The following is a 25,188-nucleotide window of genomic DNA, read 5'->3' as shown; positions in this document are numbered from 1 at the left end:
AGGGTTAAATGACAGAAATTCTGAACGGCTGTAAAAGGTTTTCCCCAGGTTACTCCTTATTCTATCAGTGCATAATAACATCCAACTGTTAATTCACAAATTAAGGAAGCAAACAGCAGAAAGTATTTCTTCCTGGTATTGAACTTCCAGCTTCATGAAATCAATGTATAATTCTGATCCGTGGACAGTTTTGATCAAAAGTGCCACTGAACGCACGTTGCAATGCAGCCCGTATCCCTCTGCTGCATATAGATGAAGTTGGAAAACCCTTAGTAAAATAAGGGGTTTGACAATGATGTGTTTTCTGAAATCTTGCCCCCCAAAAACAGGGAACTACACGATTGTGCCACAAATACAAGAGAAGCTGAAATGATCTGTCTGGCAAACTATTTTCTAAATACACCCATTAACAAAGGAGCCAGTCAAATATAAACATGAAGACTTAGTTTGCCTTTTTTTTTTTCCCTTTAAGAAAGAAAATTTGTTTTCTTCGTTATGAACAGAAGTCATCACCAGAGTTATCTGCTCATGACACACACCCTGGAACTCCTAGATACACTTTTTGTACTGTATACATTTATTTTTGCCAAATGTATTCTCTAAGCTTGCTTCAAAGCATCAGATTTCCCCATTACTGCCTGCAGCAAGCATAGCAGTTTTGTCTTGCGCCTGCACTGAATTTTTTTTGGAGTGGCTGACATGAAATGTTGCCCAAAAGGTCGGAAATTCTGGCAGCCACAGATCATAAAGATAACTGCCATTCATCACCTACAGTCTGGAAATAAAAGTGTCATCTTCCAACCAACTCAACCCAACCGTTACGGAAACCTACAAATGCATAAAAATGTATTAAATATCCATGTTGCAGATTTCTCTCACGATAAACTCTGGTTTTAAGCACAGCAGCAGGTATTATATTTCACCATACACACTACAGGACAGTTTTAGGAAGTCAAACATTGAAAATGGATCAGAACACAGCATCGGTCGTGGTAAATGTTCTAACAGCATCGCAGGGTACAGCTCCAACTGCCAACCACCTGGTCCTTTTTCCACAGAAGTAGTAGGTACTCACAGCCACGCTGTGTCAACATGAACTAATTATTTAGAAAGCCTCTTTATTTCCTTAGGGGAACATTTCTATATTTGTGCTTGAAATGCACAGCGTGTTCACTTTGGTCACCTCTCCAGGCTGTAAAACAGTCAGGCCAACAACCAAAGGAGGATCTTGAGACCTTCCCGGTCATCATCCATGAGTCTGTGTTGCAAAAATAAATAGCAGCAAATGGATATCAGCTTGTTATTTTTGAGATTTAGGTGCTGAATTTCCTCTTGTATTTGTCAGGACACTCAACACCATTCTCATTCTCATGGATACATATACAAAACAGACCTAAACTCTCTTCTCTCACCTGAAAAGTGAGAGAGGTCATGGGGAATGTCAAGATGGTTTCATCCCATATATTTTTTTCATGTGGTAACACAGAAACAGCAAGAACCTAAACATCTCTCTACTATTTGGTCCTCAAGAGGAATACTTATTTATCAGTTTTGCTTTTCAACATTAGCAAGTAGCACTAGACAAACCTCCAGGTAATTAGGACTGCGGTGTGATAGCCAAAAAACAATTCTACGGCCAAAACACTCCAGACTAAATAAACCCCTGAAAGGTCTTCAAGTATAATATATACCCAAGCAAAAACAATGTTCAGTGGTGACAGAAGATGTTTTTAAGGAATCACAACTCCTTATAGTAACAATAATTACGAATCATGTCAGCCTGCAAATTATACTTCTGAATGCTTGAAGTAGTTCCGAATGTTTCTGAATTATACTTCTGAAGGCTTCAAACTCTCACCTAAAAGATTTACACAAGAACAGACACAATACTACAATCAGTCAGCAATAAGTTGGACTGCAGTAATAAAAACTGCCCAAAACTGCCAAAAAACAGAAAGTCTCAACTGATAGTGCAGCAGAACACTCCAGCAACACAAACTAACCAGAAAGAGTAGTTGACAGCATGAGGTTAATGGTTGGACTCGATGATCTTAAAGGTCTTTTCCAACCAAAATGACTGTATGAAATACTTATCTTACCTCCCCTCTGCTTTTTACACAGCTTTCTCAGTTTCAAACCCAATCCAAATCAGTTATCTGGAGATTAAAAGTCCATAATGACCAAGTCTTGGATGAAAAATAGTCTTCTCTAGCTTGAGCATGAACACTGGGGAGGTAACCATGCTTTTCTTGCACACTCTGTAGGACAAGAGCTCACCTGAGAGGGAGACAACGTTTTCCTGAGTTTTCACAGGCAGCATGAGCCATCACAAACCACCTCCTACACCGTGTGCAAAGAAGATGGCTTTATCCTAGATCTCTAACAAATAAGCTGCAATCATGTTTTGGCAAGAATTCAAATATAAACATATAAACATATAAACATAAATAAGACATCACCTGGCACATGCTTCCAACCAAGGAGTGAGGGAAGGAAACAAAACAAAAAAGTCAAGTCACAGTCAGGTTGATTATGGTATTATAGAAAATAAATTATAACAGACTGTAAGAACCGATAGAACAGATTTAGAAACACAGGAATACATTCAGTGCCGTGGTAGCAGTCATGGGGCTGGAAGCTCTTGTTCCATGAAGCATGGGAGGTAGTTGAGCCCATGCCACCTAAAAGCACCGGGGTGGTGACAGCGGGAATCAGCAAAGATGTATGAAAAGAAAAAAAATCACACTTGACCAACCTGACAGGCTTCTGCAATGAAATGAGGAGTTCACTGGATGATAGGAAAGCAGTGGACAGTGTCCCCCATAATATCCTCATACACAAACTGGTGGAGTACAGGCCAGATGACTGTACACTGAAATGGACTAAAAACTGTCCAAAACATTAAACCACTGTGATCAATGACACATAGTCCAGCTGGAGAAGAGTCACCAGTGGCATGCCACAGGAGTCAACACTGAGTAATTCAGTATCTTCATTAATGACTTGGATGACGGGACTGAATACACACCTGGCAAGTCTGAGGATGATACAAAACGGTGAGGAGTGGCTGACAGACCAGATGGGAGAGCTGCTGCTCAGAAGGACCTCAACAAGCTGAGGAAACGGGCCAACAGGAAGCTCATGAAGTTCAAAGGGAAATGTCGCGTTCTGCCCCTGGGGAGGAACAAGCCCATGTACCAGTGCAGGCTGTGGACTGCTTGGCTGGAAAGTAGCTTGGACACCAAGCTGACATGAAACAGCTACACACCCTTGAAGAAAGGGCAGTCATCAGCATCCTGGCCTGCATTAGGAGGTGTATTGGCAGAATGTGGAGGGAGGTGATCTTCCTGCTCTGGTGAGACCCATCTGGAGTGCTGGTCCCATTCTGGACTCCCCTATACAAGACAGATGCGGACATACTGGAGCAAGCCCAACAAAGGGCCATGAAGATGACTAAGAGACTGGAGTATCTCCATACAAGGAAAGGTTGAGAGAGCTGGGACTGTTCAGCCAGAAGAGAAGGCTCAGTGAGATCTTATTGGTGAGGGTGTGGAGAAGACTGGGCATGTCCAGTGAAAAAACAGGAGGCAGAGGGCAGAAATGGAAACAAAACAAATTCCACTTAAACATATACATACACACACACCCCCAACCACTTTGAAGGTGATCAAACACTGGAACTGTTTGTCCTGAGGGACTGTGTAGTCTCCTTGAAGATGCTCAAAATCGAACTGGACGTGGTCCTGAGCAGCCAGCTGCAGCTGACCCTGACCTGAGCAGGAGAGCTAGACAAGATGATCTCCAGAGGTGCCTTCCAGCCTCAATAGTTCTGTGACTGATTCCAGCCAGAGACACACCTTAGGTGGCAGCTTTCTGTCATCCAGCCATGACAGCTTTCCAGCATAACTGCAGAACTGCCCAGATGGTGCTTTTTGAGGGGTTCGACCCATTTTCAGTGGCAGGAGACCGATTAAATCAACAGCACTAAGTAAAAAAATACTGTCTGTGTTTGGTAGAAAGGGGGTTACAGCAAGTTTTATGGGAGGGGCCTATTCAGCTCTTGGTTTCAAGTTAAGATGACAGCCTGACTAATGAAGCAGTAAAGCAGACCAAACATGTCAAAACCAGTCAGCCCCATCAACAACCACAGACCAAGTCACTCCCCATGGCAAAGACAAAAAGTGTCCTATCTCACAAGAGCCTCTTTGACAAAAGAACTCATACCATCAGCCAACACAGCAACACTGCTGCACAAGGCATTCGGTCACTGCTGGCACAGGTGGACTCGCCATTTCTCCAGAACCTACAAAACCAGCTGTTCTGCCAACCACAGCCAAGTGTTGATGCAGAAGACAAGCCTCCCAGTAAGCATGGCCACAAAACATTCATCTTAACTGTTTTTAAACAAAGGACGGGCTATGAAAATGATGAAGGGTCTGGAGCATCTTTCTTATGAGGAGACACTGAGAGAGCTCCATCTGTTCAGCCTGGAGAAGAGAAGCTGAGAGGGGATCTCATCAATATTTATAAATATCTCAAGGTGGGTGTCAAGAGGATGGACCAGACTCTTTTCAGTGGTGCCCAACAACAGGATGAGGGGCAACGGGCACAGAATGAAGCACAGGAGGTTCCATCTGAACATGAGGAGAAACTTCTTTCCTTTGAGGTGCCAGAGCCCTGGAACAGGCTGCCCAGAGAGGTTGTGGAGTCTCCTTCTCTGGAGACATTCAAACCCACCTGGACACATTCCTGTGTGATCTGCTCTGGTGAACCTGCTCTAGCAGGTGGGTTGGACTGGATGATCTCCAGAGGTCCCTTCCAACCCCAGCCATTCTGTGATTCTGTGACATCTTCAGCTACTCAAACTCTTTCTGAAGTTGGCTGTTATAGGTAACTAAGGCTCTCTGGGAGCCCTACAAAATATACATAAACAAAAGAAAAAAGTGGAAAATATACCGTAATTCTAGCATGACTGGGTCTTCAACAGAAATAACCAAGTGTCAGACACTTGTCCAGCAAAGAGCACAATTTCATATCCTTGGTACTTTGTCTAGGATATTACAACACTGTCGGAATTCAGTGACCTTTCTATAGTAGCCAGAAAAAAGACACAAACCAGATATAAAACAAATCCCACAAAAAACACATTTAATCACTTATAAAACGAAAAACATCATTCAGGGGATAACTGAAATCCTTGGATATCACTCTCAAGCTGTTCAAGAAGCCTTGCTGAAACCTGCACCAGACCTGGAGGGACAGAGTCCAACATCGAGCAGCAAGAGGAGCTTGAGATGCATGCCCTGCTTCATAAAGCAGGTTTTAGGTCAGCTCGGATTAAAAGCCATTTATTGGAACATGAACCCTGGAAAGTTGTGTGGCCTCCAGAAGCATCTTGCCAGCAGAACTTCAGTTATGCAAGAAACTGATTTTGCTTTTCCAATTTATCATTACAGACAGTTGCTAGATGACCAAAACAAACTTTATTAGTACCATTATTTCCACTTGTACATCTATTGCAAAAAAAAAAAAACGTTTAGTCTCTGATAAAACCAAGCTAACATTTTTGTCATTATGTATGAATACATACACAGAGTTACAAAGGTATTTAGTTTTATAGCAGAGAGCAAGCTTACACTAGAGACAAAAGACAACAGAAGACAATCTCCTTTTAACTATCATACTTTTTTTTCACAACTATCTCAAAATCAGGTGTTGGACTGAAGGAGAAAGCTCCTTCCACTTTCTTTCGCCCAGAAAAATTCCTACGATTTGTGAGATGTAATAGTTCCAGCTGTTTTAATTGTAATACCATAGTGTATGTTTGGCCACTGAAAACAGATCTTAACACTGAAAAAGTAATTCAGGTGTTTAAATACTGAACAATGAAAACACCTCCACAAGTCTTAAACATGTGTAGTGGTTGTAAGAATGTTTTTTTCCACTTCAACACCACGTAATTTCCTGCTACCCTGACCTGAGTCACTGATGACAACCTGTATGTTCAAATAAAGAAACCTGGTGGACTCCCCATTGCCCTTAAAATTCTAGCCCCTGCTTCCAAAACTGTTTTGTCCTACAAAGATCTCCGGGCAAGACAAATGCACAAGGTGAGTGCCAGGTTTTGGAAAACAAAGAAAAACACCTCCTGGCCAAGACCCTCCACCACTCTGCAGTCAGGCTCCTTCTTCTGCGCCCTGCATCTGCTCCCGGGATTCACGCTCCTGTTGACACAATGACCATGATAACCAGTTCCCCAAAGATCAAAGGATTCTTTTGGGGCAGAGATGTGGGTTTGGTAGGGAAGTACCTCACATTTCCCCCTATTGGGAAATCCACTCTGACCACTGGTCTTGTGCGAAAAGGTACTTCTTGTCACACTCCAACAGCCATCGGCATGAGAAGCAGCCCAGGGGCTGAATCTTGAACAGATGGAAACATACAGTATTTCCTTCTTTCCATCTCCTGGTGCCCAAGACAGCTACAGCGCTAATGGAAAGTTGGAAAACTGCAAAGTTTTACTTCCACGATATTTAACCCAGGGATGCTGTGATCCTGTCCTCTCTTCTGGGTGCATTCACATGGTCCTTTCCCTCTGCTCTGCACTTAAATTAGGACTTATTTATACCACTGGTGAATCACATGAAGAGAAAACAGCCCGAGAGAAGACTATTTAGTGCCAACTTTCTGCTCAAGGCAGGGTCAGAGGAGCAGGATCAACATCAAATCCAACTTAGATCAACATCTACATCATTGTGACTGTGTCCAGATCAGGAGTACAGCTCTTTTCAGGAGCTGGACTTGATCCTCGCAGGTCTCCTCCAACTCAGGACATTCTATGATTCTATGATACTCAGAGAAGCTCCAAACCATCTTCATTACACCCTTCAGTTCACAATGCGGAGCAGTCTCACAGCAAGTAATCTGAATTTCTTTTCACCGAAAGTAAATCAGAGATATGCAGCCCAGGAGCACCCTTAATGCATGCTAATCTTTAATAGGCATTAAGTCCATGGGATGAGACTAGTGCTAGGACGATATAAAAATGTCCAAAACACGCAATATGAACGTCAGGTCCCTAACACCAGCAGATTCCCTCTACGGACCCACTCGTCTTGCCCTTCACCACATCCTGCTTTGCCCGTAGCCAAAATCTGCCATGAAACCACATCTTAATGTAATGCATTAATGACGCAAGGCCACTGGATTACTGTCAGTTCTGATGGTAGGGATGCGGCTCCAAGCTATTAAGAAATTAAACAAGGAAAGAGTATATTTAACTAACAGAGACCATATATATTTCCACTGTACTTGGCACTGGTGAGGCCCCACCTTGAATACTGTGTTCAGTTTTGGGTCCCTCACTACAGGAAAGACCTTGAGGTGCTGGAGTGAGTTCAGAGAAGGACAACGAAGCTGGTGAGGGGTCTGGAGCACAAGTGTGATGAGGAGCAGCTGAGGGAACTGGGGCTGTTCAGCCTGGAGAAAAGGAGGCTGAGGGGAGACCTTATCACTGTCTACAACTACCTGAAAGGAGGTTGTAGCATGCAGAGGGTTGGTCTCTTCTTCCTAGTAAGAAGGGACAGGACAAGAGGAAGTGGCCTCAAATTACATCAGGGGAGGTTCAGATTGGATATTAGGAAAATGTTCTTCATGGAAAGGGTTGTAAAGCACTGGAACAGGCTGCCCAGGGCAGTGGTGGAGTCACCATCCCTGGAGGGGTTTAAAAGGCACGTAAATGAGGTTCCTAGGGACATGGTTTAGTGCCACAGTTAGGTTACAGTTGGACTTGATGATCTTGAGGGTCTCTTCCAACCAAGATGATTCTATGATTTCACAGTACAGTTCACCAAAGCCTTCAATAAGGCAATAGGTTTAAGTCACATTATGCAGAACAACAAACACTTAACCGAGCTGAGCCATGTGGAGCCACCACATTCCTGCTCCACGTGGAGAACTTGCAAAACATTTGCATCAGGAGCACTACTGACAGGGTCGAGCATCACGAGGAAGATGTTCCATCTTCACAGGATCTCAAAAGGAGGTCGGGCACCTCCCACACGGCCTCGGAAATACCAGTGACACATGGCAGAGCCATTTCTACCTGTGCCTACTCCCAGGTGAGCCACACCAGCCGTGCCAGCTCCAGCCTCGATAACCAGCTCTCTACCAAAGCAGTCAGGCAAACTGCTGCTGCCACAAGGAAGGGATGGAGCAGAGGAGGCATTCCACAGTTTAAGATAATGCTGACCTTGGATGTTCAAATACTGACTTAAAGTCTTGTTTTAAGCCAAGTGCCCTGAGCCATCAGGATTCTTTCATTAGTTTCTAATAAAACAACATAAAGCCAAAGGAACGGATAGATTTTCATGCCATTCTGTATATGTTTTCTTTTAAGCATATGTATATAATGAGCATATATTTTAAGCATATATATAAAATTGAATATAATGGGGGAAATTACTATGAGAATTGAGTACACCCTGCAGTGTCTGCTATTTTTCCTTACTCCTTTTGTAATTCACTCTATGCTGCATCATCCTGTTCCAGCACAAACATTTTCTGCTTAGAGCAACGATCCTTCTATAGCAACAGCTTTCCTAAAAAAGGAAAATAAAAACAAAAATAGCAGTCTACCCATGAGACAGTCAAAAGCCAGGAGCCTTGGTTCTGTCAGCAGAGAACTAGTCCATCTGGAAGCCGCCCTGGATCTGCTCGGCATTTTTCGATTGGGCAAGTCAATGTGCGTTCTCCAGGAAATGACTTGCCACACATTTTTAATAAAAGATTATGTCTAATTTTACAGCTCAGTAAGAATGGCTGAAATAACCAGGAAAACAAACAATTCAAAACTGTAAATAAAACTGTTTCAAGTAATGAGAAACTCATTGCATTCTAACTGTAACCATCTCAAACAGCAGCTTCTCGAGCTCGCTCTGGTACAATTAGCAAGATGCTTTGTGAAGGAAATTAAACAGTACAGCAGAAATCCTGCCCAGCAAACTGCCCTGAAGCATTAAAGATGCAAACCACACATGCCTCATTTTCCTACTCCAGGCTCCCATAATTTTCAAATGCTTACCACTGTGTATAATAGAACATACTTAAAAACCTAAAAGTTTGTCAATTCTCATTCCTTAAAGCAAACCATTCCCATAATTCTACAACTGCACTCCGTGGATAAGTCATCATTTCCAGCCAGCTGGGAAAGAGCATTTTAGTGATCCATTGCTCACCACAGGTACATGGAGCTGACTCTAGAAGAAGCAACTGATCACATCTTCTCCAATATCATCAGAAATACTTGTCTTAAACTCAGTCGTAAACTTAATAAACGTTAGAATTGCGGATTTGATTTACCCCCTTGTTTCTATGAGCTGGAATTGCCAGACTCCTCCCTTGGCAGCAGAAGACACGAAATGGGAAGTATTAGAGTAAAATCTGTACCACCTACAGGTATTTGATGCTACCTCTTAAGTACAGAAAGGTCCAAATGTTTCACCTGGAAAGTTACATTAAGCAGAAAGTGATGGTTTGTTCCAGTTCAAGCACAGGTCACTGCAAGAAACCAGCCTGGAAATGAGAGGAAAGATAGAAAAAGCCTTCACAAGCAAAGGTGAAAAACTGCTATTAAATGCAGAGAAAACCAAACCAGGGATCTTAGAGACACAGAGGAAGGTACTTTAAAAAAGCACACCACAATTTAAGTCATGACTCAAACCCTGTTCTATATATAGATTTACACCTCTTCCTCTATTCCTTAAGTTAATTTTATAATACCTATTCAGCAAAACATTCAAGGTGAGTCAGAAAACACCAAATTACAAAAGCTGCTAAAATGAAGCCATGTCAAAAAGCTCTGAAGAACAAAAATACCACACCTCATTTAGATTTAGTTCAAATCCGAAGCAGCAAATAAGCAGTAAAAGTACCACAGAGTCAACATCATATTTATAGGTTTTTCCCTTAGAACCTCCAATAGATAATTATTATTTCACAAAAATACACTTGAAGCTGAAGACTCTGTTGCTTATGCTTGCTAGAATTCTTTTTACAAAGTCACCCCACTCTCCAATGCCCCCCCCCCCCCCAAAAAAAAGAAACAACAGAAACCACACGCAACTGTATTTCAATTATATAGAAGTTTCCTTCTTTCAATATAAGGACCCCATGTTACTACAAAAGCTTCAGCTCCTCCTGCAGATTATTTTCAGGACTGTTCTCGCCAAAAACGACAGTGTGATCATAGCTCCAGGTTATGAATTCATGAGTTACAAAAACAAGAATGTCTCAGAAAGCCTTTTGGGTTTAAACCAAAAGACAACTCCTTTCACACTCTAAAAAAATGCAATAATGCTGTGATGGATGCCCTACAATTTGGGATATCTCTAATTCAAAATGACAATTTATATTTTCTGCAAACATGGCAAGAATCTGGCTTTGAAATAAATTAATGCAAGTTTAAAAGCATCATTCGAAGCATGTACAAAGTGTTCCCTTCATCTTTAAAAACAGGCATGATGCAATAGTCTGAATGGTCCCAGACTGGGATATTGCAAAAACCACAAAATATGCTTAGCATTAAAACAGGGACAAGTGTTCCTATTCGACTTCATGCTGTCTGGACGCTCCATACTAATTATGGCATTGATAAAGTTAATTTAGATTTTAGTGTGGACATTTTAGTCAATACAAAAAACCTGAACTGTTGATAGAAAAGCACAGAAATTCTTCTGCAACAGATTTTTACAAAAGCCAGTCAAAACCACAAATGCTCAAGGGCACCCTACAATCTCAACCCGATAGTTTTAGAGGAGATAAAATTGCTTTCATTACCTCAATTATGTTCTAAAAGTTAGGAGATCAAGTCCTTTAAACATCCGTTTGTAACTTGAATTTAGAAAGATTTAAGCATATCTTATTAAGATCGTGATTTAAACCTGCATGGCTCGCAATACCTCCCATGACAGAAAAATACAGTTTGACAGGACATCTGGAGGTCGCGTACCCCAAACTGGTCACAGCAAATCTAACCACAAAGTCAGACCAGGTCACTCAAGGCACTATCCAGCTAAGTTTTGAAAGTCTTTAAAGGATGGAGATAAAATAGCCACGCTGGGCACCTTTGCTGTACTCAATTCTCATAGTAATTTTCCCCATTATATTCAGTAGGAATTACCCTCGTCCTAACTTGCAGACATCAATTTACATTTTTTCACCGTGCCTCCAAGGAAGGTACAGCTTTCTCTTCTCTCCAGGCTAGACCAACTTCTTGCATACTATATGCACCAGACTCTTAAACACGCTCTACTCTCCCGTTTGTTGGCATCCCCCTTGCATTTGAGGAGCAAAACCAGACGTGCTATTTTAGAGGCAGCCTCACGAGTGCCAGGAAGTGGGGAACAACTGCTCCCCATGACCTGCGAGCTCCTGTCCTGCTCATGCCACCTGGCAGACAGCGAGGCCATTCCCTCCTAGATGCTGGATTATGCATTTGTCTTCCCAAAACACAGGAGGTTCCTGCTGGCTCACTCCCCCAGTACCACTGCAGCACATCAACCATCTCTCCTTCATTCACTGTGGGTTTTTTCAGGGACCTCAACATAATCTTGAGCACTGTAAGAAACCAGGCTTGCATGTTTGGAGAGGAAGCCATATGAGGAGCGGCTAAAATCACCTGGTTTGTTCAGCCTGGAGAAGAGGAGACTGAGGGGAGAGCTCATGGTGGCCACAGCTTCCTCACAAGGAAGGTCTCTTTAGTGACCAGTGACAGAACCCAAGGGAATGGCAGGAAGATGTGCCAGGGGAGGGTCAGGTTGGACATGAGGAAAAGGTTCTTCCCCCAGAGGGTGCTGGACACTGGAACAGGCTCCCCAGGGAGGTGTCCCAGCCCCAACCTGACAGTGTTCAAGAAGAGACTGGACAACGTCCTCAGACACACGGTGTGAACTGTGGGGTTGTCCTGTGCAGGGACAGGATTTGGACTTGATGATCCTTGTGGGTCCCTTCCAACTCAGGATATTCCATGATTCTGTGAGTGTCCATGTCAGCCTGTCCTCCTGCTTCACTCCCAATAATTCTTTCCCTGTTCACCCATTTGGTTGGAACATGCCAGAAGAGCAGTGTCTCAAAACTAAGAGCTGTACATTTTTTTTTTGTTGCAGAGTCAGCACTGAAGCACCTAAATCACAGTCCTCCCCAAGAAACAGACTTCAGGATTCCCCCAGCACTCCTGCTCTTTTAACCTGATGGTTGGCTGATCACCAAATATGCAGCTTGGAAGCAGCTACAGCATGTGCTGTGTCTTGCACAGCTAATTGGTAGTAACACACAACGATCGGTATTTTAAGAATTCAGGGAGGGAGCAGAGGCATTACGGGAGGTTATGAAAAGCTGTCTGGGGCAAGGGATACTGGTGGCTGTGGTCAGAAGATAAAGCATCCGAACACACGTTCACAGAAAGCTAATCCTCACCTCCACCATTCTCAACATATTCACTTGAAGTAGTAGTTTGGGTTCCGGAATCAAAGCAAATCCTTTTGACTGTCCTCACATACTTCACAACTACCAAACACAATCCTGGTGACTCAACTACACACAGAAAAAAAAAAAAAGTAAATCAAGAGGAGGAAATAAATAAATAAACAAATAGCAATATAACCTCGGCTTTTTTAAAAACACAGGTGAGGATTTACCACTCCGATCTCTGCTCAGAACTGCAAAAGCGCGATACAGCAGCGTGCAGCAAGATCCAGCAATTCCATCTTGATGGGAAATCAGAATTGCTGCATGGAGCTGGCAGGCTGCGTCTAACTCCACTGACAGCGGATCTCGTGTTTCACAAACAGCTTTATTTCATCTGCTATTTCATCACGCCAGAGGCTTCCTGGCACTGGTTATCTACCAGGGTGGGTTTTCTTCTACTACCTACACATTAGAAGCCATCTACATTACAATCCATATATATATATTTCATGATTCACTCTCAGTAAGGATGCAGCAATAAGACTGAAAGAGCAAACCCTCTCCTTATAACATAAGCACCTACTAAGAAAATGAACACACAAAAACTAGAGGAAACAATTCTATGCGTTCTCAGTTGTGCTTTTGCTTGAGAACAACCACAGTGTGAATTCACATACAGCCCTGTAGCATGCACAGCTACAAGCAATGCCTTCCAGCCCTCCTCAAGCTGCAAAGGGTTTCATCCGAGATGGTTTCCAATTTCCCCGCTTTCCTGCACCATATCCTTACACGGATACCGGGATGCCGTAAAAGCAGATTCTCTTATACTTGGGCTTCTCACAAACAAACTACATTAATGTGTTCACATTAACTACCATCTTCCAATTCACAAATTCTCCATCTCTGCGCTGAAAGACAAGGTGTATTTTTGGTACCACGTGTAGTCTAAGTCAGGCAAACAAAGCACCGTATTTGAATTTCAAGCGCAAAACAGAGCAGTTTGTAATAGTTGATGCTTAATAAAAAGATTTTATTCTACTGTTTGCACTTCTCTGAAATATCTGCTGTCTCCTGATCTGCTATAGCTGTGATACTATGGGATTAACATGTCTACAAAAGACACTTCCCTCAGCACTTCCACTGCCCCCATTTCAGAACAGCATCTCACTTTACCTGGCTTCAGAACAGCGCTAACTCAGACACAGACAAAAAGAAGCGTTGTTCGGAACACTGAGGTTTCATACAAACAGCCCATGGGCCACTCTTCAGACTGCCATCTGAAACTGCCGACACTCCCAGGCAGTGTGCAAATCCAGTTAAATTTGTGAAGTCTTGTACTAAAACCTCTGAACAAAAGAATATCCTTCACTTAACCACTTAGGAAAACAGATGGCCTCTGCTTTTCAGAAATAGTTTCTTCAGTTATTTACAGAGAATACAATTTCCAACACCTGTTCCAGCAACCTGAGGATGAAGGAGCAACCCTGTACCTCCCTCTCTGCTCATTCCCATTCCGCTGCCTGTTCCCCTGTACTGGGCTCCCAGTTTCGCTGCTCCAGGGTGTGCCGGGTTCATCTGCTGCCAAATCAGCCCGCTGGTTCCCTTCCAGCTGGATTTAACTCTGGCCGGTGTCTTGGACTAGATCATCCCACGGACACATGATCACAAAATCTGCCAAAAGGGAAGATTAAAGAACGCACTGATGCAGGCATCATCCAGGGAAGTGATCATATCAAGAAATGCTGGATCTAGCACTTCCCTTGGCAATTTGTTCTAGTAGTTAATAACTTCCCCAACAGAAACATTCAGATGTTGAAATGACCGCAACAGCAGTACAATTCACCTTAAGTTTTAGGCAGGCTTATTCTAGTTAATCTTGCATTTATTGATTTATGACAATACTAAATAAGCCCAACTCCATAAGAGCATTTAAGTGATGAGAACATTTAAGTCGAGCCCAACTGTGGAAAATCACAATACAGAAGGAGAGAGGTATATTTTTAAATATGGTGCTCAGTCTCCTTCTCAAAACATACACATTAATGAGGACAACCAGAAACCAAAATCTACAGAAATACAAAAAGCCCCTCAATAACAAGTTCTAGCTGTTTAGAAACTATGTTCTCTTTAAAGGTGTTACTAAACAAATGGAAAAAAAGGATGCACATTAGAGGCACAGTTTAAAAAGGGCACTTGGCTGGCTTAAAATGGATTGGGGAGAATGACGAGGAGTTTACAAAAAAAAGCATTTTAAAGATCAGGAACAGAAAAAGCTGTGAAATCAGTTTGCTGGACCATGAACACTTAGGGAGAGCAATTAATATAGACACTCAGAAGAAGCTTATGAAATTTCAGCTTGGATCTAGCACAAAGTAACTGCAGGCTAAAACAGAAAAGGAGAAACACTCTCCCTTCCCTGGCTCCTGAAATACAGCCCCATTCACCTTTTTGCAGTCACGACTGTGCAGAGTAAGGCCATTCGACCTGCTGACATGATGGCAAACCTGGCACAAGAGTTTTTTTCCACACCAGCCAGTTTATCAGCTCACACTGCAGACTCACAACCACTTGCCGCAACCACGAAAGGCATCGCAAAGCTCTGGTCCTTTTTGGCAGCAGCCTGAAATTATCTCTGCTGAAGCACAGCGGGAAACTGCACCCACAGGCTCACTTCAGGACAAGAGAAATTACATGCTAAGCAGCCTTAAAACAAATCCTTTCATAATTTAAACTACAATTTCAGAGTTAAGTGATGTGATTCTCCCTTACTAGAGAGTGAAAACTTCATGAAAATGGCAGTCTCATTTCTTCAGTCAGCAAAGATGAAGACTTTTCTCCCCTTAGTCTCAAAGACGCATTGAGTGGAAATGACTTGAACCACCTTGATAAGTTTGCTTACTGTCCTGCTCTTGTATTTTTCCTGAAAATTGAAGAAAAAACGCAGCTCAGGGAAAACAAACAAACAAACCCCACAAACCTTAGCAAGATTAAGGTAAACCAATCTCCAGAGGTCCCTTCCAACCCCAGCCATTCTGTGATTCTGTTCCCAATAAATCCATAATTGAATGAAATAAATTATTGTCTTCCAATTTTAGCTCTATCAGGCACAACTTTGACAGATGCTGCAAACGTGCTACAGCCGACACCGCTGTAAGCAGCATCCCCACCCTTCTCTTGCTTCCATTTGCCCTTTTGCAACCACAAACTTAGTTTCTGGAGAGCCAGCCCGGCTGAAAGTTTATCCAGGAAGACAGGAAAGTTTTGGAAGATTCAGCTGGTACAAGCAAGGGAGGAGGACAATACTCACTAGCCAGAGGTAAGTGAATGGTGAAACTTTATTTCAGCGCCAGCTTAAAAACATCAAGATACAAGCACAGTCAAAAACATTTGACTAAGACTGGCCACTTAGTAATTTTATCCAAGAGGTAGAAATTCGTGACTTAAGTGCCTTTAAATGGTAAGTCAGGCAAGTTTCCAGGAACTCGGGTAAAACTGTCTTCTTAATTTAAAACTAAAATAAAAAGCATTAATAACCCAAATCCACAAAAATCTATTCACAGCAGCTGAGACTCGGCTGCTGAGGATGCTACAGTTAAGAAAATAGCATGAGCTTAAGCCATTTAAAATAATTTAAAATAATACTTTATCTGGATAAAGTAATAACGGTGACAAAATTAATTTTTAGTTTCTTAAGCAAGAATGTTGAACTTAAACTCAAAGTTTACAATCACAAAGCTCTTTGGCACTGTGGCACACGAGCAGACAGATCCCCACTTCGTTCTCTGGAGGTCAGCAACCCTCTCCCGTAACATCACAGGTCAGCACTGTCCAAATTGCTAAAGTTAAAGAAAAATGGTTCATTTTTTTAATAATTCAAAATATTAGACTCTAATTTATTCCACTGAAAGCAACCCTGCATAATAGCGTGAGCACATTACAGGCAATACATATTCCTTTAAGAGAAGTTAACTTAATATTCTAAATGACTTCATATTATATTCTCTGCAGTGTACATCACCCCCAAAGTGGAAAGATTTAACTCATTTGGCAGGCAGACACATACTGTGACTTCTCCTTCAGTATGATTTAGAACTCTAGCAGTGGTAGGTCTTAAATCTTTTAGGAAATGCAGATAAACTCTTCAAAATATCTGCAATGCTTCATTTTCTTCATTCAAGACTTCTGAAAAAGCAACATTTCATATCGATTTTATACAAAGAAAGTCAATTCTGCATATGGCTAGAGTGAGAAGACACAATCCCACCCAAAAATACTTGTTGACATTAGTCAGAGAAAGTAAATACCTGTGCTGGCATCAGAACATTATTCAAATTAATTAAGGTTATGCTAAGAAACACAGAACAATTTAGAGTGAGAGAAGCCTACGGAGGCCGCCTGTGCAAACACCCTGCTCAAAGCAAGGCTCGCGTCAAAATTAGTTCTTCAGTACATTTTTATTTAACATAGCCAGGGATCACTCTAGAAAAGAGGCAACTGAACAGGCAGTTTTAGTACTTGAGCCCTGCTGACAACCAGTGCGACAGGACAGCGGAGGGCAATGCACAAGCGGGGTTACGCTCGCACCATCGCAGCGACAAAGTTCGGTAAAACCATTTCTCATCACTGTACGTCCAAGAAGAGAAGGGACAGCAAAGGCACAGGCATCACCCTCACAGGGAGCACGGCACCTTTTAGATGATTAACAAATCCACAATTCAGAGTAGAAGAGAAAAGAAATGTTCATGGAAAGGAAGAGCGTCAGGGAAGAAAAAGTTGAACATAATTTAGTTGCATTACTAAATAAAGGAAGCCAGTTTAAAAGACAAACAAACAACAAAAAACCACAGCTTTATAAGGAACAAAAGAAAAGTGCTAACCCCCTGCAGTGAACCAGAGATGTTTTAAGTGCCCAGGTTGTAATCACCGGTAGGACCAGTTGCGAGAATTCACTACACCCCAGATCCACCAGCGACTAATTTCACTTGATGGACTCACCCAGTTTTGTTCAAAATCACTCCAGTCACTTTAAGCGCTTACATTGCTTCTCTCTCCTAACAAATCATTTTTATGAAGCCGAGTTAGGGACACACCGGACCAGCAGTCACATGTGACAGCATCTCCGAGGAAGCAAAATAGATGGGAAGAGCAGAGCGATGACAGCCAGGGCAGGACAGGGCAGCCGCCTCGCGTGGCCCCAGACAGCGCAGTGTTCCCAACCACGCATTTCCTGTGTTTATGCAGCAAAAATCCACTAAGGGACAAAAAAACCCAACAGAGGCAGAGTGAGGGAGGCCAGGGAAGGTGAAGAGACTTCAAGAGAAGATCCTACCTAGCTGAAAGAAAAACTCTAAGAACTCTTAAGGAAACAAAATGAACCAAGACAGCAAATATAATTAAACCCCTGCGTGACGTAAAGTCTTGAGTAACAGATACACAGTCCTGAACTGCTCTCCACAATAAAAGTAAAGTGCTCTCAAAATTAAATAACCAGCCAGTGAAGATGACCAGTGCCTAGAACAGCTGGCACACAAGGAAAGTAGGTGTAGAGACTTCTCCATCTGAACTCACCAACCATCCACTGTTTCTCAAAAATACAAAGCAGTCAGGTGGAGGAAGCAGCAGCTTTAGGAAATAAAACCCTCACGCTGAAAGGACATAATTCCCTGACATACCCCCATTTGTGCTAAACAGGGACTCTCACTGAACCAGGTAGTTCAGGAGGGCAAGAGCCACATTCCTCTTTGAGCCCCTGTGTACAAGTCCCTGATGGTCCTTCACTACCTATGAAAAAGGTCCAGTGAAACTGCAAACACCTTTGAGCAAGTCCATAAACTACTAATTGCCAGATCGTGTGTTTTGATAAAAAAAATAAAGAGCTTGCCATAACAAAGCTGCTTTCCATATCCTTCTCCTCCCTGTTTGCCCCACAGACAAGACTCTAAACACTGCAGCTCTCACATTGTTGGAAAAACAAAAAGTCAAGAGCTGAGCTGACAGAATCTCTAGCACCTTTTCATGGGATTTCTCCCGTACCTTGACCCAAACCCAGCATCCATCAGCTCTTCCCAGTTACTGTAATTTGCTTTCCCAGTATCTTAGGCACCTGTCTTCCAGAGGTCCACTTACCATCATCTTCCCTTACAGCTTTGTCTAGAAAAAATAAAATTATAATAAGAAAGCACTTTGCTCAACATTGCTAGCACAAGCATGAGGCTCATGGAGCACCCTGGTCCAGACAGGTTGCAATAACTTGTACTTCTGATTAAATCATCTTATTCTCCACTAGTCTACTGCGAATAAAGTTCATTGCATCTTACACATTTCTTGATAAAAATACTAGCTGAAGGACTCTTGATCTAGCCTACTCTTTGTTGTTTTCTAGTTGGTTGGTTGTTTTTAAAATTAGAGAACAAACTCTGAAGAGATGTTTTAATTGGTTGTTGTGATACTACTAGTGACTACTGAAACCATCTGTCGCTGTCCCTGTGACAACGCTAAAAGTACTCAGTCTGCTTACAAAAGCCTTCCAGATTTTTTTTTCTGTTGCCAAGACGAAGTTGGAAAAAGTAAAAGGCTTCACACAAGTTTAATGTTTGATGAACTCACTAAATAGTTCTGTAGAAAAAATATATGTGTGTATATTTGTACTCATTCTGTTAGCAATGAGGATATCTGGCTTCTTAAAGTATTTCAAAATTACAAAATTTTCTAAAGATGAAATGCCACAAATTCAAATCAACTAACTCATAGGACCCACAAATCAAAGCTTGCACACGTTTTCAGAAATAAAAAAGCGTGAGGGAAATGCTACAAAGATACTGACAGAAGCCCAGCAGATTTCAGCCTACCACTGTGCAATTTATCAACCATTGCTGGATTACTTCATTCTTAGTTGTGATCCCATTTAAAAATTAGTTGAACACTGCAAATATAGCTAAACCTTCTTGTTAACATGCCAGTTGTATAATGAAACCATTTCTCGATTATAGTTAGGAAAACTATCTGTTATTGAGCCATAGAAGTAAACTGGACAGATGTTCCAATGCATGGACACATGGAACTCTACCTTCCCTCAACCCAAGGCAGCAACAAGATAGCTGACTCAAAGTTTTTTCCCCAGAACCTCTTTATACATTTTTATCTATCTATTTGTAGAGCCACATAGGGAATCCCCAGGATGAATCTAGTAGAGAAGTCAAAGAATTATAATGACAGAGCTTAAGGATGTTACTTTATACAGTCTAGTGTTTGTCACCTCTGACAACATCCTCCTCCCCATCTTTCAAGCGTGTGAATGACACATCCTTTTGCAACATTAATTTGCAGCTACTACAAGAGCATAAAATAACCTGTTCCGAGGCATTTAGTATTTCTGCCCTTCTTGTTTGGTTCCTCCAGAGTCACATTGTCCCATTCTTAGTTCTCCATAAATCTCCAAAATCCTTGACCTAATTTGTCAAGCAGATGCCTCAACGGCCCCCTCAAGCCACCTCATACACATAAAACCTCCTTCCTAAGCTGACATAAAAGACAAACAATCTCTTATCAAGAGCCAGCTCTACCATGACGTCATTAATAAAACAGTCAAATAATGACTTCTCAAGGTAAGCATGAGGCCATCACTAAATACAGTGAGCACAGTGCAAACTACAGTTACGTTTTTTTTTTTTAGACATGTTTTACTGTCCATTCCTCCCCACTTTCAATCACAAGAGAGTAACACTTGAAAATCTGAATAAAGGACCACACCTTCATAGAAATCTATTTAAAAGGCCCTGGGATCACTCTGCAATCATTAATAGAGGTTTGGCAGCATTCTGGCAGAAGCAGTTCTATAACTGCCCACGCACACAAACTGTTATGGTTATAGCAACCCATGCAATAACAATATTTGCCACTGAGTGTATGCACCCACTCAATTCAGTCGCCTCTGAAGAAACAATAATATGCTCACCACTGCAATCAGAAGAGCCAGAGAAAGAAGCCACACTTAAGAAAAGGAAAGGTAAGGAAAACATACATAAAACAATATCATATAGTAATTATTAGTCATAAACTGGACTCAGTTCTTTACTAAGTCTTATGCAGTATCCCTAACTGCATACTAACAATTTTAATAACTCAGACCTACCATATCTAAACCCTCAGGTATTTCACATTTCAGCATTACACAGTCTGAGTCTAAACTGTTTAATTTGCATACTAAACCTTGACGCTCCAGGAACTACCATCACAGGCCACTGCAATAACCTTGTCACTTGCAGCCCAGAAAGAAACAATAATTCTTACGTATTCTGAACAATCAGAAGAAACCTCAAAAAGTCAGTTCTTTAGAGTTTGGTTTGTATCAGAACCTAGCACATCAATTTCACTTTATATTTTCAGACTTTAAGTGTGCTTTGACCATGTAAGGCAACTTTCCTTAAGATTAAAACACTGAAATCATATATTTATAATCAGAAGGAACACAAGTCGGGAGGAACATTTATCACTTCGCTAAGCACACGTTTGGTCACCTCTCCCCTTCTTTTTATGCACAAGGAGGGAGGAAGCAAAGCTATGCAAAATACAGGTATGCTTCCACTTAAAAAGCTTAAATCACACCTGAACACAGCACTGGAAGGACACAGACACTCGAAAGCCACTGGAACCTGCACCCCTGCACAGCCCCGTCCAGAAGCACACGAAGCAGCTGCTGTTACACAGGACAGAGGAGCAGGGGTGCGATATGAGTGGAGATAACCCAGACGGACAAAATGGTCAAGGGACCCTTCGGACCCCAGTGGGGGAACTCTGAATAAGGAAGGAAAGCTCTGAAGAGTGGGGTTTAAGCCACGTTTTCACACTTCCCTATGCAGATGCTCTTACATTAAAAATTAGACTCAGCACAACTGACTGTTTCGAGCGTAAACCTGAACTGGCACATTATGAAAACAGGAATACTTTGAGTGGTTGTATGCTTGGGTTTTGGGGGTTTTTTCGGGTTTTTTCCTCCAAGTCAACACCTCGGCGGAGCAACGGGTGAAGGCACAGCTCAAACTGAAGCCGAGGAAAAGCCCGAAGGGCTGGATTAAATCGGGATAACTTTTGCTCTTCACGCAGCCACTGCAGCCGGGCTCCCTCCGGGATCAGTGCTCACCACACGGCTGCAAACCGCGCTCTCCCCACCGAAAACCACGTATCCGCCGGCGCTGCCCCCGCCGCGGGCCCCGCCGCTGCCCCCCGGGCCAGCCCGGGCAGGACGGAGCGGCCCCGGCCGCCCCCAGCCCCGCCGAGGAGGCAGCGCTGACCCCACCACCCGCAGCACCTGCCGGCTCCCGCCCAGCCCGGGCGGCTCCTCCGGCCCCCGCCTTGTGCGAAGGCACCGGGGACCAGCAACGCTCCTTCCCCAGGGAAATCGGGGTCTGCCCTGAAGCGGCGACGCTTCCCGGGACCCCACGGCCGCGCCCTCCCCCTCAGACAAAGGGCGGCGCAGGGGACGAGGAGCCGGTCCCGCCGCCCCCCGCCGCGCTCACCCATGCTGCGCCCGCCCGCCCGGGCTCGGCGGAGCGGCTCCGGATCCCGCCGACGCGCTCAAGCCGGGCACGGTGGCTCCATCCGCGCCACTCCGGAGGCGTGAAAGGGGCTGCTCCGAGCCGCCGGCGGCCCGGGGCGGAGGGAACCGCGGACCCGTCCCGCCGCTCACCCGCCGCCGCGCCTCAGGCTCCGGCACCGGCGGCCCCGCCCCGCCCCGCCCGCGGCGGGGGTCGCCAAATCCCGCGAGAGCCGCGCGCCACCGCCCCCACGCCGTTGCCAGGCGGGATGACGTCACAGCGCCCTCCCGGCCCCGCGGGGCCGCGGCCCGGCGCGCCCAGGTGGTGGCGGGCGGGGCGGGCGGCAGCGGCGCCGCTTCGGGTCCCGTCGCTGTTTCCCTCTTTCGCAGGCGGGTGTTCGGCCGTGTCCGCCTCGCAGTCATACAGTCACAAAATCTCAGAACAGTCCGGGTTGGAACAGACACTCAAGATCATCAAGTCCAACCACTGACCTCACACTGGCGCTCCACCGTGTCCCAATAACCTCGTCTGTGCGCCTTTTAAACCCCTGCAGGGATGGTGACTCCGCTGCTTCCCTGGACAGCCTGTTGCAATGCCCAACAACCCTTTCCAGGGATAGGTTTTTCCTAATATCCAAAGTAAACCTTCCCTGGTGTAACTTGAGGCCGTTTCCTCTCGTCCTAATGCTTGTTACATGGGAGAAGAGACCAACCCCCTCCGTGCTCCAACCCCCTTTCAGGCAGTTGCAGACAGCGATCAGGTCTCCCCTCAGCTCCTGTTCTCCAGGCTGAACAGCCCCAGGTCCCTCAGCCGCTCCCCATCACACTTGTGCTCCAGGCCCTGGTCGTTTCTCCTCGGGCCCTCCTGAGGAGACCAACCCCACACCTCACGCCGGCGCTGCCGCCTTCCCCTTCCCGCCCCGGGCGGGCACCCTGCGCTCAGCCTGGGAAGGAGCTGCCCCACGGCTCCACAGCCCCTCAGCGAAACCCTTGGGGCTGCCCCCAGCACCCCGGCGCTTCCCCACCTCCTCCCCCAGCAGCCCTTACCCCAAAACTCCCTAGCATCCTTTTGGGAAAGGCCTTTTTTAGCAAGTCTTGAGATTTGAGGTCAGTTCTGGCTGCGTTGTCCCAAACATCAGGATTCTGGGCCTTTTCCGTCCTGGCTCAAGGAAGGTGACGCGTGTGTGTTTAGGGAGACCAGGGGTGGAAAACTGGCCTGTCCCCTCAGTGTCCTGTGCATGTTTGTGGGCTTGTGCATTGCTTTTGGAGAGTTTATAGGGTAGAGGTATTTTTTGTTGGGTTGGTTTGGTTTGGTTTTGTTTTACTTAAAAAAAGAGGAGAGTTTTCAAAGCTATATCAGGCTGTTTAGGTTTTTGTGGGAAACTCAGGAACGAGTGAAAACGACTACTTAGAACTAAACCAATTTAAAGAAAAAACCAGCATCCCCGAGGCCAAAAGGACAAGTAAAAAGTAAACATGGTCTGGTTTTGATGAAAATCAAGGAATATAACACAGCAGGGCTCTCCGAAATGAAAATATTCTGTCTTCCCTGCTGCAGACATCCTTTTATGAGTGGTTTAAAATGAGGCATCTCAGCCAAGCTCAGGACAAAATTAGCCTAAGAAGAATGTCAAGTATTTCCAGGAGTCAGCTTTTGCTTAGCATCTTTCTCATGGAATATAAACAGAAAAATAAGTCAGATGAGTACTGAAGACAAAATGTGAAGCCTGAGGGTGTAAACAAGCACATACCATATTGTATAATATTTTATCTCCTTTGCTGTACTTTGAGGCAAACTGTGCTTCTGTTTCTTCTGACAGCAGAACTGGAAATGTGCAAGTGATAGTGAGAATTTCCTTGAAGCAGATATAGCGTTTAACTCTGATAAATGGTCGCATGATACTCTCCTTTAGACAATAACTGGTTTTTTATAAAAATACAGCCTCTCCCTGCCCCAGATTATGGTTAATAGCAAGAGGAGATTTGGGACAGAAAAGAAACATCCTCCTTAGAGTTTGAAGCCACTCCCAACAGAAATTCAGAAAATAACTTCCATGAGGATGAATTATCCTCAGCTGTCTTCTCTGTAGTTTTTTTCCACTTCCTCTGAAGAGCTACATGCTAAAAAAAGGGTGATGGATTAGAAGAATTATAAATTTGATCTGATGTAGTGGTTTTTTTTTCCTTTTTAAGCCCTGCCACAAGGTTAAGTATGCACATGCAAGAGGTGAGAACTAAAATACTCATAGTGCGTGCTTTTACACAGCGTTCAAGGAGCTCCATGTAACCTTCTTTCAGGAAGCTGCTCTGAGCTAGGGCAAAAGCTCGTTCCAATTTATTTAAGCATCATTGCTACCTTTGGTTCAGCCCTGGGTGGATACTCCTGCTGACATGAAGCGAAGAAGCAAACTGCAAGAGTCCGCTCATGTGTAACTCACAGCAGCACAGGGACCCATATTTAGCATTCTGGTATGAATTGGCAATTAAAATACAAATAAGGAAAAGACATCTGTGCTAGGCTATTAACTATTATGGCTCAACCATTAAGCCATGTGACTACTTCGTTTCTTTTCTGTATGCTCGATGTCTGATATAAATGCTTGTTTACCAATAATTACCTTCTAAACAACCTACAATGAGTTACTTCCTCACTTCCCACCGTAATAAAAGCTGGAAACATTTACTTAGCCATTTTCACTTGGATATTATGCAATGATTGGTGTTTATGCAGTCCTTTGGAAATATAGCCTTGCTGTTATATTGAGATACAGGGAACAATGGATCTTGCTTTTTATTCAATCATTTTTTTCAATTCACGCAGAATGTAGATTACCAATATTCTGATAAAAGTGCATATTTTTGGGAGAGTGTTTTCAGATCCCCAAAATAGCTGTGATTATTTTCTCCCAAGGTGGAATTTGTTCAACAAAACTTTTAAAAATGAAAGATTAGCTTTTTAAGTGTTTTATGATTGAGCTTAGTGGAATATCTGAATTTGTTACTTGCTTTTGAGAGAGATATCTTGCACAGATCAACAGAATATTCACTGTTAACATCAGTAACTGCTATAATTTTATTTTACAAGAGAGATCATTGTATAGAGCCTAGTATGTAGGTTTATAACATAAAATAAAAATGATACTATTTGTCACCACCGGAGACGCTTTTTTTTCTCTCACAAGAAAACCTAT

General features: G+C 43.5%; 1 protein-coding gene across 2 annotated transcripts in view; it reads right to left on the bottom strand.

Annotated features, from left to right (window-relative positions):
* The window catches only part of CD2AP (CD2 associated protein), an 84,315-nt gene extending 62,149 nt beyond the window's left edge, over nt 1-22,166 (bottom strand). For both annotated transcript variants that reach the window (XM_065632718.1, XM_065632721.1), the window contains exon 1: nt 21,981-22,166. In XM_065632718.1, coding sequence (XP_065488790.1) covers nt 21,981-21,984 — 4 coding nt within the window. In that variant the 5' untranslated portion in view covers nt 21,985-22,166. The remainder of the gene's footprint in view (nt 1-21,980) is intronic.
* Between the last annotated feature and the right edge of the window lie 3,022 nt (nt 22,167-25,188).

The sequence above is a fragment of the Caloenas nicobarica genome, chromosome 3, assembly GCF_036013445.1.
Source record: "Caloenas nicobarica isolate bCalNic1 chromosome 3, bCalNic1.hap1, whole genome shotgun sequence".
NCBI classification, from domain to species: Eukaryota; Metazoa; Chordata; class Aves; order Columbiformes; family Columbidae; genus Caloenas; species Caloenas nicobarica.
This window is presented reverse-complemented; position numbering and strand designations above follow the sequence as displayed.